Source organism: Argentina anserina, chromosome 4 (assembly GCF_933775445.1).
Source record: "Argentina anserina chromosome 4, drPotAnse1.1, whole genome shotgun sequence".
NCBI classification, from domain to species: domain Eukaryota; kingdom Viridiplantae; phylum Streptophyta; class Magnoliopsida; order Rosales; family Rosaceae; genus Argentina; species Argentina anserina.
In genome coordinates, this window is record NC_065875.1 from 11749471 (window position 1) to 11767378 (window position 17908).

At 38.8% G+C, this 17908-nt stretch overlaps 1 protein-coding gene across 1 annotated transcript; it reads right to left on the reverse strand.

Moving 5' to 3' along the window:
• Nucleotides 1-9890: 9890 nt before the first annotated feature.
• Nucleotides 9891-16657, reverse strand: LOC126791504 (protein WHAT'S THIS FACTOR 1 homolog, chloroplastic). Its single transcript, XM_050517963.1, is given in 3 exon segments — nt 9891-10327; nt 10329-10800; nt 15537-16657. Coding segments are annotated over 3 exon segments (1431 nt in total). The 5' UTR covers nt 16184-16657; the 3' UTR covers nt 9891-10015.
• Nucleotides 16658-17908: the final 1251 nt, after the last annotated feature.

Here is a 17908-nt window from a genome sequence, read left to right on the forward strand (position 1 = left end):
GATATGCAATTATACAACATAGTTGAACATTGCAACACAAATCGATAATGACTACCATAATGTTAGCTTGTATTATATTACATAACATGATTGTTGAGGAAGAGTTCGTGGAGGATGAGGAAGAAGAATAAGACTTGCAAAATCCATCGAGGGTTTTCCGGGTTTTCCGGTGAATGCACAAGGGAATCAAATTATTTTGTAGCCAATCAGTAGAGATTAAACCAATATACAACGGTTTTACAAGCGTGTTGGCGATCTCGAATTTGTTTACATCCATAACGAGCTCCGGTAGAGACTTGGTGAAACACATTTGGAGGGTGGAAACCGGTGAAATTCTCTAAATATGTTTTATTATGTGTTTTCATTCAGCTTGTGTTTAATTATTAAGCTTCTATTTAATTTAAGTATGTGTTTTAATTTATGTTTGTTTCAATTTCATCTTAATAAATAAATTACATTTTTATTTCTTGAAAATTTAAATTACATAAAATGACGAGCCAAACTCATATGTATTCTTAGTACAATACTATAACTACTATGGAAATAACACGCGATTTGGGTGATAACAATCAGTATATGTTTCATAGTAGGTTGATCTTGACCTAAGCTGCATGGAATCATGTGCGGGTACGTGGAAGCGTCATAATAAAATGATATATATATATATATATATATATATATTTCTAAAAATATATTATATAAAATAACAAATTAATTACTAAAACATTATAGAAGAACAATATGATAGAAAATGAGCTCAATAAACATTTTGTAATGGCCTAGAATAAACAACATAAACATTTCAATAACTAACATGTATTAGTAGTGTAGCTAATCACAAATGATGAGCATCACCTTTCAGTTAATCCATCATATACATGTCGATCTCTCCAATGACACTAACTAAGCATGTGGAATCAAAAATATATGTGTATACATTTTGCAATGAGCGGCGTGTCCTAAAGCTGAATGACTTTGCGCTCTCTCTCTCTCTCTCTGAGCTTCATCCTAGTATAGTCCCAAAATCCACAACATTAATTTTTCACTCATCTAGTTTCAATCAGTATCTTGCTCCAAATCAAACTCATGTATAATCGTATATGCCCTTGTTGTCTCACACAAAACTAAAAGCTCAAATAAATCCTCGAATCTCATTCAATTTGCTTACACGAGGCTTCAACCGTATGTTTTATGGGTTTTCATTCAACTCTAGATTTTGATTTATCTTTATGAATTATCAAGTCCTTAGAATATGGATATTTTTAGAGGGATTTATATTAGAGCCGGAAAAGAGAGAATAAAACTATAAAAACCCAACAATTCTCACGCTTCCACGGCGCTTCCGATTCGGAAGCTTGTGCTTCCGCGACGCTTCTAAAACCTTCTTTTTCGGAACCGCGCTTCCGATTTCGATTTCGAAGTGGGAATCAGACCTCCGGTGAAACTTCCGTGCATCGTAGATCTTGACTAGATTCTCCATCATCAAGGATTTGTAGATTCCTCTTGGTCAAATACCTTTTCGAGATTGGGGCATAGCCTCCAAATCCATTGTCATGATCCTTGTGTCATTCTCTTGTTTCTTTAATCGTAACTCTTCTTCCGCCCTTGCTTCCTTCCACTTTTGAATGTCTATGTACTCCGCGTAATAATTAAGCTCACTTTCATTATGCGCTAGCCTCTTGGTATGCCATGATGCTTGGTCACTTGTAATGGAATGCAAAACCTCAACTCGTTGCTCAATATGAGTCTTACCTTGTTTCTTTTGGCGCCTAGCTTTCTTTGCCGCCTTGGTTCCTATTGGTCTAGGCAGACTCGAGGGAGCTACTTTGTTGCTTTGAGGTGTCTAATTCACTTATTCGTCATCCAAATTGATGGATGGAGATGATTCGGTTGCGGATGGAGTAGCATGGTAACTACTTGTATATGAAGATGGAGTAGTAGGTAGGATTACCTCCCCTACCTGGAATATTCATCCGAAACCTAGACTATGTAATTATATTTGGCCCAAATTCAACATAGGAGGGTTACCTCCCCTACTTGGAATGACATGTAGAATCCCAGCCGATGTGCAAATACCAATATAGCTACTACTGCTGCTTCAAGTCTCTGAACGATCTTTGTTCGAACCGATACTTCTGAATTCATGAAGCATAAATGAGTCAATATCAAATCCAAACATCGGAGATAAATGACTCGATCCTTTTCCTAGTTTAACCAAAAAGAGTCAAATTTGACTTTTCTGTTGACCATGAGTTGACTAAGTTGACCGAATTTGACCAATACTCGACTAATTCTCGAATGACTCAAAAACAGTTCAACTATAATTATTGAATGATAATAAGCATGATTTAGTCTTAAAACATAATCTAAATTGTTTCGACAATAATATTATTTTACTGACATATTTCTAAGTTAGATGAATTCTTAATTCTCGAACAGGGCAAGAATAAAACCTATGATGCACGGACACAGACACGCGCCAAATACGGTCAGACACACGAACTAAAATTAGACACGGCTTGGACACGCCTCAGACATGTAAGGACACGCGTGTGTCCACATTGGACACGCAATTAAGAAGGATACAGGGGGTATTTTTGTCCTCAAATAGATTTTGGACCTAAAGACCGATCCTTGCCTCATTGCTCTCGCGACGCAGCCAAAGCACTCCAACCCCGACAAGTTCAACCTCGGACCCCTTCGTCCCCACCGTCGTCATGGCTGAGCCTGTTCCTCCTGTCGCCACCACCGCCAACGACAATCTCTTCGGCAAGGTAATTCCAAGTTGCAACTCTCTCCTCTTTCTTCGTCTTGTTTATTGTGTTGTAGAATGAAGACAGAAGATCAAAGAGAATGAAACTAGTTCGAAGGAAACTATTTTTCCTTCACACCGAAGATCAACATTTCTGCATATTTAACAAGCTAAACAAATGTGAAGTCTTCAATTGGTAATTAATGCAGAATGTGAAGTTTTCAATAAGCAATTAATGCCAAACGAAGGAAGTCTTCAATCAACAATTAATGCAGAACGAGAGAAGTATTCAATCAACAATTAATGCAGAACGAGAGAAGTCTTCAATCTTCAATCAGCAATTAATGCAGAATGTGAAGTCTTCAATCAACAATTAATGCAGAATGAGAAGTCTTAAATCAGTAATTAATGCTGAAATTAATGCCAAAGACCACAACTCAACAATTAAATGTACCATGAATAATACGTTTCGTACTGTTCACACTTTGCTCTCACACCTTGCCTTGCATCATTGCAGCTCTGCCGGCACAACCATGTCTGTCATCGGAAAATAATGAGGTTAAAACAAACCCTCTAAATAGATCTCTTCTCCAAATGAAAGATGAAGAAATCAGATCTTGGCCATGGACAATAAATCTCTTCAAAATGAAAGAAGAAATAATAAATTGGTCAAAGAGAAATGAAATAAGGAGTTATGAACTCTAAACTGATCTCTCCTCCAAAATGGAATGAGATGGAAATATCAGAACTTGATTTCTCTTCAAAATGAAAAGAGGAAATCATGAAATGACAATGAACAAATGAGGAGTTATATGGAAGAACTCCAACATATTTCTCTCCCAATGATAGAAGAAGAAATCAGATAATGAGACCGACTTGGATCTACTCCTTATCGAAAATGATTTTAGATAGATGGAGATAGAGTTACTTCCTCCGGCCATTATGATTAATGGAGAAGGAAGATGAAGTTTTGCGGAAATAAGATTGTAGAAACATGTCCTATGAGGAAGCCTGCTCTGATCCAAGATGCAGAGTAAAAGAGACACGCCATGAAACCCTCTTTGATACCATGTTGAAGAATGGAGAAAGAAGAACAAAGAGAATGAAACTAGTTCGAAAGAAACTATTTTTCCTTCACACCGAAGAGTAACATTTCTGCCTATTTAACAAGCTAAACGAATGTGAAGTCTTCAATCAACAATTGATGCATAACGGGAGAAGTCTTCAATCATCAATTAATGTAGAATGTGAAGTCTTCAATCAACAATTAATGCAGAACGGGAGAAGTTTTCAATCATCAATTAATGCAGAACGGGAGAAGTCTTCAATCAACAATTAATGCAGAATGTGAAGTCTTCAATCAGCAATTAATAGGGGTGGGAGTTGGTACCGAACAAATGGTACCGAAACCGACCGCCCCGTACCGAATACCAAAGGATCGGGATGAATCGGTAAAATGTCTTCATCCCGTACCGAACCTAATAGCGAAATTTTATAAACGGTACGGTTCGGTATATGTATAATTCGTACCGAATGTATAAAATATATGCATTTTCAATATTGTTTTTAGTTTTTTAGGTCTACATTGTACCTTTAAAGACTTAGAATGTTAATTTACATTACCTAATAGTTATAAATAGATAGATTTACATGCAAAAGTGTACAATTTTACCGAACCGAACTCATCCCGAATCAATATGTACGGGTTCGGTTCGGTATTAAGTTTCAAATTTACGATCCCGAACCGAAACCGAAACCGAAACCGAATAAATTATCGGTATCGGTATCGGCCGAATCCCGAACCGAACTGTACCGGTCCCAGCCCTAGCAATTAATGCAGAATGAGAAGTCTTCAATCAACAATTAATGCTGAAATTAATGCCAAAAACCACTGAGCAATAACCACAACTCAACAATTAAATGTAGCTTGAATAATAAGTTTCGTACTATTCACACTTTGCTCTCACACCTTGTCTTGCATCATTACAGCTCTGCATGCATAGCCATGTCTGTCACTTGCAGCTCTGCCCAATGCTCTAATATGCTCATATGCTCCAATAGATTGAAATAAGAATTTCAAGATTTTTTTGATTTGTGATGAATTGAGTTGTGGATGTAATTGATTATGGATTTATGGAGTTCGGGGTTTCAAATCAGTTTCTTGTTTGTTCTTCTGCAAATTTCCTTGAATTTTCGTTTTTTGTTTCATGTCTGCTCCAACTCCAGTTTGGTTTACAACATTGTACTAAGTATTCACAATCTGCAGGCAAATCCATTAGAGGACCGAGACTTGCAACTCGTTCTTTCAGTCAATTCTTGCAACTGATCGTGAGTTATCTCTATTTATTTGAAGTGATATTCAACTGCTAAATTCACTTCAATTGATTTTTTTAAAAGAATATATCATTAGTTTCTGGTATGGATGCTTAAGTTTGGTCTTCCACTACATGGTCTAAGGTTATAGAAACATATAAATTTAGTTGAAGTTCGCCAATTGAATTTGTTTTTATCTCCTTTGCTGCTGAATAAATGTATGTGAGAGTGTGGGACTGTGATGAATACATGCTCATGTGAGTTATAGCTTAAGATTGAAGAGACAATAACCATATCTACTTGCCCCTGTTTGATTGACCTATATCCGACTTGTGCTCTTACAGATGAGAAGCCTGGTGGTATTAATTAAATTGTACATACCTCCTTGTCCTCTTTATGTGATATAGTGCACATTAACCTTTGGTTTATGGTAAAGAGGGAGAGCATTCTTGCATACCTAGGATATTGTCTTTATCCCAGTAATTTGACCCTCTCCATCTGTATTTGGCACTAATTGTAAATGGTTCCTTCTTATGCTCGAGTAAATGAGGGAAGCAATTACACTTGTTTTCGTTGTTAAACGTATGTCAGTCTTAATGAACAACAGAGATAACAATTCAGTGTTTGATATACAAACATTCTGGAAATCTTTGAGACTTTGGAATGAATATACACACAGGTAAAGCCTCCGGTGGAATCCATTCAAGCTCTGAATGTTCATTATCACACACAGGTGTGGCCTATGCTTTTAGTAATGTTACTGTGTCTTCAGCCTTTCCTTAGTTTTTCATATGATGTCTACAAGGTTACCTCTACTTGATTCATACATTCATAGTTTGATTTATTTTCTGTGGATTCATATATTGGTATTAGGTTTTGAGATCTGTGGGTGAGTAAAGATTATATATTTACCAATTAGAGTTTGGCTTATTTTGATGGGTATTCTTGATTTACACCAATATTGGTTTTCTTGTGCATTTGAACTACGATAAAGAGAACACAGTCGGTTTATAATGTGAAATTTGGCTATGGGTATTCTTGAGATGATGTTGTTTAATAAACTATATTACTTATTTTTTTCTTAATTAGGTATATATATTTAAAAATAATATTTAATTAACGTGTAAGTATCCAACAAAAATTTCATTTGGCGCGTCTGCGTATCGAATTTTATCAAATACGGACACTCGTGTATGTATCCGTACTTTTTAGAATTGAGAACTAACATTAATCGTAACATAAAAGTTACTTTAATCATCGTCATTTAAATAAATTAGGTTTTCACTAAGTTACCGTAGATAAAAATAAAACCGTTAAAAATCATTTAGTAAATAGTAAAAATGTAACATAGGATGATATATAAATTAGGTTTTCATGAGTGGTTTCTATTGGGCATGTTCCTTTAACTGCTGCTACATATCTCAAAATGAATATCTATAGCCATTTTATATATCATATCATGAATCACCCCTAAGAGATTATAATAGTTGTGGCTTTTTTCAGTGTTAAAGTCTGAATACTTGATGAAAGTTCAAGAATTCAAAATTTTGCTTTTATTTGTTTCTTTGTTGTATCAAGTTCTGTATCAGATTCAAATAGGTAGGATTAAGTTATCTGATTATTGAAACCGGAACGTTTTTACTTTCGTACCAGTCACACTTGAAGTACAATATTTCTTTACTATGACTAGTATATTTGGGGTTATCCGGGCATTTAATGTGAGAAATTGGAGCTCACAGTCTTACCTATTGACCTTGTTGAGAAATAGGAGTTCTTCTCAGTAAGACATAATTTTAGTACTGAACTTGAGAAGAAAAACTTGTAATTCTAGTCGCAAGAGAAAACAGCCATTTACCTTGGATCTCTGATGCGAATGAATGTCCTTCATATTCCCTAGTTTATGCAAATGAGAAACAATGCTGTAACGACCCCAAAATTTCAAGCTTAAAAACTCAAAATTTAAAAGTCGTTAAACATCAAACAATCTCGATAAAATCGAAATAATTTAAAACGCCACAGCGGATCATCTCTCAGTTCAAAATACAACTCAGTCAAACCGATTATTACAAACCAAATTATAATTCAACGTTATAACAAATGGAAATGTATAATCCTCACAACAACCTCACAAGATAGTCACACAAAATCCTCACACAAGCTGGAGATAAATAACTTCAAGTCCTCTGAGCGGTCCGTCAATTCCCGCTAATCCACACCTGCGGAGTTATCCACTACACCATCGAATTGGTGCACCGGGATTGTAAACACAAACCCGGTAAGCTTTACAGCTCGTATGAGTAAAATGAAAATATAACTCGCATATTAATATATACGAAAATCCAGAAATCAACAAATATAAATGCACTCATGAGTCAATGGACGGCTCATCTGGTCGTCCCAAAGAAATATGAAATAAAACGCTCATGAGAAATTAAGTAACCCTTGTGGTTACCCAAATCCATTTATATTACGGGTACCAAGAACGCTGGTACACATCTGTTACCCCTCTCGTAATACACCGCCGATATTGGATAGCCACCCGCTACCCAACATCCAAAACAATCTGAGTACCCATGAGCAGATAACCACCCGTTACCTCACATGCAGTACTAAGGCAGACAGACTAGAGCTCTAACTGTATCGTAACTTTCGCCCGGCCAAAGGCTAGGTTCTGACTTGCCAAACACGTACAATAATCTCACATCATATTGTACCAAATCACGTCCGAAGACAAATCAACATTTTAACAATCTCCATGTTAAAATCACGTACAATAATCTCACATCATATTGTACAAATCAAAATCACATGCTCGATATATAAATCTCGTCATCAAAATGACATAAAACACGATAAAATCATAACAGTATATTATATAGCAAACTATATATATGTACATATTTACCATTTATACAATATATACATAATCCATTATATCATATACATGTCATATTTCATAAACACGTCCGAAGACAAAAACTCGTCGGAAGACAAAACTCGTCCGAAGACAAAACATTTTAACAAACTCATGTTAAAACCACGTACGATAATCACACATCTTATTGTACAAAAATCAAATCACATGCTCAATATTTAATTCTCGTCATCAAAATGACCAATTCCAATGAATTCATAACAGTATATAATATAGCAAACTATATATATATGTACTTATTACCATTTATACAATATATATGTAATCCACTATATCGTATACATGTCGTAATTCAATATTAAAAACTCTTGTAAAATCCTGAATCTCCACAAGGGTAGATTCGTAAATATGTGAGATTTTACTCACCTTCTTTCCTGCGTGCAACTTTCACGACCCTGAAAGTAATTTCCTCGCTCGTTTCGTCAGTCACCTAATAGCACGATAAATGCTTAGAAAATGATACTTAAAATATCAGGTGACGAGTTCAGCACAGCTAAATATTGTTCATAAAACATTGTTCACGGAACACTGTTCATGTTTACTAATCACTGTTTTTACTAAACTGCTGTTCACAGTTATTGTTTTACCGAAACACTGTTCATAGTATTGTTTTACCACGCACTGTTCACAATTACTGTTACATATCACTATCCACAGTTACTGTTACAGATCACTATTCACAATTACTGTTACAGATCACTATTCACAGTTACTGTTACAGTTCACTATTCATGCGGAGTTACTATTCACAGTTACTATTCATTCGACGTTACTGTTCACCGACCGCCACCAATCATCACCAAATTTCACCACCACAATCTAAACAACATTTCCAACAACTTCCTAGTTGACACCAAGGTCTAAATCCGAGTCTAAACAGTCCAAACAACGAAGAACATAAAATCGGCACTATTCACAAACCCTAGAAATTGAAATTTTGATTCGGGTACTTACACTTCGATTTGGCTCGATTCCTTTTGTGGGAATGTTGCTGGGACTAAGACAAGCAAAACCCCCCAAGAATCTCGAGCCATGGTGGCCGGAGGAGGCGGCGCCGCCACAACAGTAACTTCCGGCGGTTGCTACACCGCGTGTGGTTGTCGCCGGAGTGCAAGGCGTAGCCCAAAAGATGGAGCTCGTCGAGCTCGTCAGTTTGATAGGTGGCACGACACGAGGCGACGTCGGATGGTGGAGAAATCGGCCGGAGAAGGTTTTTGGGTCGGGTGAACAGTACCCGCTCGGGTGAACAGTACCCGAGCTGATTTTTAGAAAAAATCGGATTTTCTGATTTTTAATCTCCTCTCATTCCAAAATCGGAAACGAACTTCCGACCTTAATAACTTTCGCGTCCGACGTCCGATTCGAACGCATGACGTGTCCACGAATTCGTATCGATGAGCTCTACGACTTTCGTGAAGGAAGTTTTCGCAACCGAGTGACGGAATAAAAGTCGATCTATACGTTGCGGTAACGTTACGTTTTCTAATTAAACGGTCCGAGAACGTTTCTGTTTTCGTTTCGAAATGTCGCAAACCTCCAATTGTCGTCTTGAATTAATTTCACAAGTTTAACACTTTAAAAATACTCGACATTTAGTTTCTAAAAATTCGGGTTATTACAAATGCTTTCCATTTAATCTTTACGAAGGCATCATTTTCAGCTTAGAAGCATCTAAATCCCTTCAGTAGACCAATCTTGCACAATTTGATCCTGCATTGATGGTGGATGAATTAACCCACTTGAGCAAAAACGAAACATGATCAACAAAATTTGGCAACTAAACGTTCCATCACCTGAACCAAAGAAAAGTTCGGAACCAACGTCATGAATTCTACTTATAGACCAACCATTTTTAGTTTACAGCTAAACTGCTGCTAGAGTAACTTAAGAGAAAGTGTGTCCAAAACTATATATAACAAAGGAAAAAATCAGATATATCACACATCAGCAGAAAACATTCTAGACTGTATTTGTTCAGAGACGATATGTACAATTTTAGAATTCTTTTCTACCAACTACCAAGGATCCAAATGCTGCCCATCTCTGCCTTCAAGATCAGAATAAGCTTATGCAGTCCAAAACTGACCATTCACCCTGTAGTTTAATGTCCCACTCTTCTCATCATCAAGGTCATCCAAATCCAGATCGTCACACTCAAATAAATCCCCAAAGCCATCATCATCTTCGTCACTATTATCACCATTACAGACAGCAATCTTAGTGTCATAACGGTGAGCTTTCCTCCTTTCTCTTCTCAACCTCTTGCTTTCCCTGACCAACTCCATCAACTTTTCATTTATCACCAAAGTTTCTTTCTTCTTGTCTAAAGAGTGAACCATTCCTATCATAGGCCTCCACCAAGAATACAGAATCTCTTTGCCCTTTCAAGCTCACATAGAATAACTCAGGGTGCCTCATGATCATCCCTCTCAACTTGTTAGGCAAACCAAACACTTTTCTAAAATGTGTCAAGTGGTCTATCAATGTTCTCTTTTCAACCATCATCGCTAACATTTCTCTCACCACCAAACAAGCTCTTTCCTCTGCCTCAATTGACTCTTTTGGCAATTCCAAAACTGAGGTATTGTAAGGGCACACACCTGGAATTTCTCCGAATATGATAAAAAAGTCTTGGTGTTGCCTCTTTAAATTCAGCCCCTTCCGAAGATTCAAATGCTTGAACTTCAAAGGCCTGTCTACTATCAGTCCACGTGATTGAACTTCTGGAGACGGTAGAGGTTTTGCCAAGTCTTGGTCCCAGGATACAAGCTCAAGTGCACGACCATAGGAGGTATTAATAATTAAACTTGTATTACACTATCTTGATTGAATTACATACAACAATCATCTCTATATATACATGTATAAAGATTGCTCCACTCCTCTTGGTGCTCCACTATCATGGTGCTCCATTATCATGGTGCTCCAATACCGTTAGTGCTCATACTCCCCCTCAAGTTGGCGCATACATATCAACCATGCCCAACTTGCCAAGTGAGTCATAAAAATTTGTTTTAGATATTCCTTTTGTGAGCATATCGGCAAGTTGCTCTTCTGTAGGAACAAAAGGAAAACTAATAATCTTCGCATCTAGTTTTTCCTTTATAAAGTGACGATCAACCTCCACACGTTTTGTACGATCATGTTGCACAGGATTCTGTGAAATATCAATAGCTGCTTTGTTGTCACAGTACAGCTGCATCGCACATTTAGGCTTAATACCCAAATCTTGTAACAAGTTTCTAAGCCATAACAATTCACATACCCCCTGAGCCATACCTCTGTACTCTGCTTCAGCACTAGATCGAGCTACCACCTTTTGTTTCTTACTCTTCCATGTAACAAGATTACCCCTAACAAAGGTAAAGTACCATGATGTGGATCTCCGATCTGTAATATTTCCAGCCCAATCTGCATCTGTGAAGCCACAAACCTCAAAGATATTTTTGTGTTTAGAAAACATTACTCCTCTTCCTGGGGCTGACTTCAAGTACCTCAAAATCCTTACCTCAGTTTAAGTTAGCAGCACAAGAGAGCAAAACCCGAATAGTGTTCATCTTTGCAACAGGTGCAAATGTCTCATCATAGTCTATGCCATATGTCTGGGTGAACCCTTTTGCTACTAGGCGTGCTTTATACCGGCTCACTGACCCATCTGGATTATGCTTTATTGTAAACACCCAACGACATCCCACAGTCTTCTTGCCATGTGGTGGTGATACAAGCTCCCAAGTATTGTTCTTTTGTAATGCTTCCATCTCTTCCTCCATTGTTTTTCTCCATTTTGGATCTCTCAATGCATCCTGCACTTTGTTAGGTACTGATACAGTAGATATTTGATTCAAAAATGATTCATATGACTTAGACAATCTTTTGGTAGACATAAAGTTTGCCACATGATACTTAGCTTTCGCCTGAAGGGTAGGTTCATATTTTTTTGTTGGCTGACCCCGAGTAGACCTATTTGGCAAGACATATTGTCTACTATTAGTATCACTAGTATTAGTCCCAATAGAATGACTAACCTCGTATGAGTGATCTTCCGTACCAGGAGAGTTTCGGTCAGTAGTATGAGGGGCAGTTGTGTTGTCATCTTCTGGTGCTTGAATCGCTGGAGTGACTATATCGCAATCACGGTGGTGCTTGTATAACGGACATATCGGTAATGTCAATTGGTCCGGTCATCATATCTACTGGCTTATTTGTCTCCCCCTCTCCATGATACATCTCTTCGAAGTATGAATTCTCCCCCTGAAGAGTAGTATCGGAAGAGGGAAAATAACTCATATCCTCAAAAAAAGTGACATCCATAGTGACATAGTACTTCTTGGTAGGTGGATGATAGCACCAGTACCCTTTCTGATGTCCTCCATACCCAACAAACACACATTTAACGGCCCGAGCATCTAACTTAGATCTCTGATGTTTTGGAAGATGGACAAAAACAACACAACCGAAAACACGGGCAGGAAGATTATGAAAAGAGGGCAAGGAGATATGAGAGGCAAGTACCTCATATGGAACTTTTCCTTGAAGAACACGAGAGGGAAGACGATTAATGAGGTGGGCAGAAGTGAGGACAACATCACCCCAAAGGTATTTGGGGATATGGGCACTAAAAAGAATACACCGAGCCATGTCAAGTAAATGACGATTTTTCCTTTCAGAAACTCCATTCTACTCAGGTGTATAAGGACACGCTGTTTGATGAACAATCCCATGTGTGTTAAGGAACTCCCGAAAAAAATGATTCACATATTCCCCCCCATTATCAGAACGAAGAATTCGAACTGTGGCATCATATTGTGTTTTAACAGTGGTATAGAAAGTTTGGAAAGCAGGAAAAACTTCATTTTTTGTTTTGAGGAGAACAATCCATGAAAGACGGGTGCAATCATCAATAAATGACACATAATACCGCATCCCGGACACAGTAGATTCTTGGGAGGGTCCCCAAACATCAGAATGAATTAATTCGAAAGGAAGACGATGTTTATTAGAAGTACTACGGGAATAAGTAGATCGATGACTCTTACCCAAAACACATGTCTCACAATGTAAAAGGGACTCATCCACACTAAGAAACAAAGTAGGCATAGATGATTTCATAACACTAAAAAAAGGATGCCCTAAGCGACGATGCCATAACCAAACTTCACTTAGCTTGTCAGAAGTGGAGATTAAAGCGGTCCGAGATGGTGCCCCTGGTTTCGCCCCCGCATATGTCTGATCCAGATGAAACAACCGGTCCTTCAGATACCCCCGACCAATTAACTCTCCGGTGAGAAGATCCTGAAAAATTACATACATAGGAAAAAATGTCACAGAGCACTTAGCGTCAGCGTTTAATTGGGGAACAGAGATCAAATGATGAGATAAGGCAGGAACATATAACACATTTTGAAGCTCTATTGTGGGAGTAATACGAACCGACCCGTTTCCTAATACGGGAAATGCCTCACCATTAGCATTAGTAACATAGGGTACTGGTGGAGGAGACAATACGGTAAAATAAGATTTGTCATAAGTCATATGATCAGACGCACCCGAATCAATAATCCAAGTATCAAAACCAACAAAGTGAGAGATATTTAAAGCCATACCAATTTTTCCACGACCAGCTATGGAGGCAGTAGGGTTTGCTCCGCCTGCGGTATGATGATCGTGTCCCACCACACCATAGATATCGGGTTCCTGGACTAGTTGAATAGCTGCTTTTACCTTGGGATGATGATAGGGCCGCTTAGGCCGAAGATGTGGATACAGCTTCCAACAGGTTGCGCGAGCATGGTTAGTATCATGACAATAAGAACAAGGAGGGCGTGGCTGATTCCCGAAACCTGGTGGTAGTCCTCGGTGAAGTGGAGATGAAGTGGCCTGCTGAAGAGGTGATGCGGAAGATCTAGCACGGATAGTAAGGCTTGAAACTTCAACTTGTGCCTGATGAAGGCTTTCCTGGTGAGATTCATCCTTACGAATATATGTAAAAGCTGTAATTAAACTAGGAGGTTCGGTTTGGCGGAGCAATTCCCCTTTTGCACTGTTATGTTTAGTATCAAGACCTTTCAGGAAATGGTGAATTCGCTCAAGCTCCTTCTCACGTTGATACCAAACAATATCCTCCTGATGTTTGATCAGGCAAGGACGTTTCATATCAATCTCAGCCCAAATATTTCTTAATTTGGTGAAATATTGGGCCACTGGTTGCCCATCCTGTTGCATCGCCAAGGCGGTGCATATTAACTCGTGAACCTGTATGAAATCAGAGTCATTAGTATATAAGCCTTCAAGTGTCAGCCATATTGCCTGCGCAGTGTCACATGCCTCCACCAGATCAATTATCTCGTCATTCATAGCTTTCCACAAGACGGACATCACAAGACCATCATCATCGTCCCACTTAGTGTAGGCAATAATATCATCTTTGCTAGGAGCATGAGTGGCTCCGATTACATGCCCAATCTTGTGCATACCTCGAAGATGAGCCGCCATAAGTCTCTTCCATTTGCGGACATTGGTTCCATTAAGTTTAGTACCCCCAAAGGACCCACTGTCAGAACTCTTGACAGATATTTCAAATTTCGGAACATCAGCTTCGTCTCCAGAACCCATTGAAAGAAAGGAATTCAGGAATTATACAGCGGAAGTACAAAAAAAAAGGATATAAATCTGTCTTGGGTGCACGTGCACTGTCAGTGAACCTACACTGACACAAGAAAAAAACAAAATTCTGGGCTGGTTCGGAACTGGATCGGGTCTGATCCGGGTCGGGTTTGATCCGGGTCGGGATTCGGGCCGGGCCGAATTTTCGTTCGTGTGATGGGCCGGGCGATGTGATGCTGGGCCGGGCGGGTCGAGACTGATCCGGGCAGATCGGATCGAAATCAGACGATCCGGCAGCGACGACTTCGAAGGCGAAGAACAACGGTGCTGTGTGGAGAGCTTGACGCGGCGGAGGAGGGGTGCGTGACGCGGCGGTGCTAGTGAAGGAGGAGACCGGTGAAATCGCTGGCAGCGCCGGGAACGAAGAAGCACCAAATTTGCAGTGATGGAGCGGGATTGTGCCGGCGTGAGTACCGGCGTGAGAGGTGGCGACGAGATCGGAGAGCGACGCCTCTTGAGGACGAGCCGACTGGGCTGGCAGCGAGGACGCTTCGGGGACGAGCTAGGCAGAGGAAGAGCTGGGCCGAGACGAGCTAGGCGGAAGATCCTTCGCTGGTGACGTCGCTGGGCCGGGACCGGCTTGTTGGTGACGTTGCTCGCACAGATTGCTTGCTGACGTCGCCGACGAGCTCCAGAGAGGGTGGCAGCAAGCTTGGCTGAAGTCGCCGACGAGCTTGTACCACAAATCCGCAAAAAACAGAAACCCAGGAAAAACAGAGCAAAGGCTCTGATACCAAATTAAACTTGTATTACACTATCTTGATTGAATTACATACAACAATCATCTCTATATATACATGTATAAAGATTGCTCCACTCCTCTTGGTGCTCCACTATCATGGTGCTCCAATACCGTTAGTGCTCATATTAATAGTCTTGAATTTATCTGGATGGTCATTGCAGAGACGAGACCGAAAATTAGGGAGAAGACCAAGATCTGAACCAAGGTGAACCAACTTTGACAGAACTAGCCGGTGATGAGAAGAAAGCATAAGAAGTTTCTGAAGTTTGATAGCCAAGGAGTCAGAGATGGCTGATTTCAGACTTGATTCCTGAGCAGCAAGAGCTGCTGCAGCTGGGGTTAGACGAACACAGAGTTGCGACAGTGACTTGGATGCATTGAATGGCATGGGTGCTGTTGGAATTGAGAAGACTTCGAAAATGGTAGGGTAACGATGAATCATCGAAAGGATGGACCGAGGCTTTGATAAGGCAAGGTAGGATCGACATTTATTAAGAATCTGAAGCGGAATATAGCACTTTGGTTTGGAAAGGAGCAGTGTTTGTAATTTTAGGACAAACCGAATCTTGTTCTGTTTCACAACATGCCTGTCTAGTGAAGGACTACGGACAGTTTTAACTAATGAGCAAGAAATTGGATAGGAGATCTTTCTGGTTCGACTACTTGTTTTATGTTTTCTGCTGGCTTCAAATAACTGAGCATTCCAAGGAAGGAAGTCAGAACTGAAAGAAACAATGGGCAAACAATTTTGTGATGAGAAAGGCAACGACAACGCCATTCTATGCAATGACAAGCTTTCTATCCTACGCTAATCTATTTCTGTGGGAGACTCTCCTGGGTGTAACAATACCATCATCAATCTTGCATTGTGTACATGATAGCAACACAGCACTACCCCATGATGGTTTCTCATGACTGGGATGAAGAAAAGCTATCATACCATTGTGTATTATACAGCCACCCATTTATTTACCGTAGAAAACAGTGTACTAGATCTTGTTGCAGCATTTAACCATTATCTTCATCTTCACCTTCCTATACCAATAAAAAAACATCAGATGGATGTATAAAGAAAATCGAGGGAAAATGATTGACAATACCTGCATCAAATTGAAGATTATAGCAAACATACTATCCAGAGTGGAAATAGTACTGTGCATAACCGATGAACAGCATTGCCACAATTAGATAGACATAATACAAAATCTACAAAGTATGAACAACCATTTCAATTTTTTAAATATATGCTGTACTCGAGCTGTCGAGCCGCCCCAACAATAATTCTTGTCCACAAAGGAATTTCCTCTCCTACTCCAAATTCACATGTTCAATCAGCAATGAAAGCGATACTGAGCTTTTAAAAGAAGTGAAGCATCACCTTTTCTGTTCTAACGATAAAGTGAATTACTTTCATTACTTCATGTCACTGAGACATAAGCATAGGATTATCAGAGAAGAGTGGCCACTCAGTTCATACTTTGTTCTCAGAGAGTTCCCCTTTTCTTTATAATTTTTACTTTTTAAAATTTTGCAAATGGGTAATTTCATCAACATATGAAAGAACTCAGAATGATTCCAGTAGTAAAGCAAAAATACACAGAAGACTTACACCAGTACGTCTACAAAAACATGAACGAGATATTAACAGAAAACCCAACTCCTAAGACTGAGTGAGCAGGAAAACAAGGAATCAAACCACCCAAATCACATAGATACTGATAGGAAACCTAACAATCACAAGACCCGTAGAAAGAATGTAACAGAAACAGTAACAATCAAGAAGACATAATTTCAGGTATTCAAAATCGAAGGGCGAAACTTCATTCTTGAAAGCCTCTTCATTTTTCCTGTTTCCCATTCTATCATTCCTCCATTTCTTCTGAGTTCTTTCTGTTCTTATCTTCTTTCTCCCCTTCCGCACCCCCGGTTCTCTTCTTTTGTTTTATAACCCAAAAGGTTTGCCCTCATCTTTCAAAAAGACAAAAAGTGAAAACCAGCAGATAACACTAATAAAGTAATAAATAAAAAGTCCCAAAACAAAATTGGTAAACTAGTTTTCTCTCCAAAAAAAAGAAGGTAAAATAATAACACTCGAGGATTTTGAGACTGGTACAATGATTCTTATGGTGTTCAATTGGAAATGAATCAAATGATAACCTTAACTGAAAGGATAAACATGGTTGCTGGTGATGAGGAGGATGTGAACAATGTTCCATTTGATGACCTCTTAAATCTTAACTAATAATGGAATCAAGAAAGGGAAACATACAAAACCATTGTTACAGATGGAAGTGCATCAGACAACTCATTATTATGCAAGAAGAATCAACATGGCTATTGCACAACTCTTGCTGCTGGTATAAAATTCCAATCCAAAATGTAGTATGTTAAAATTTGTATGTGAATATTCAAACTAGAAATGCCTACCAGAAAACCATGGATAACTAAATTCAAACTAATTACAAATTTCTCGTGGAGAATCTCTGCGATTCTACGATAAGAG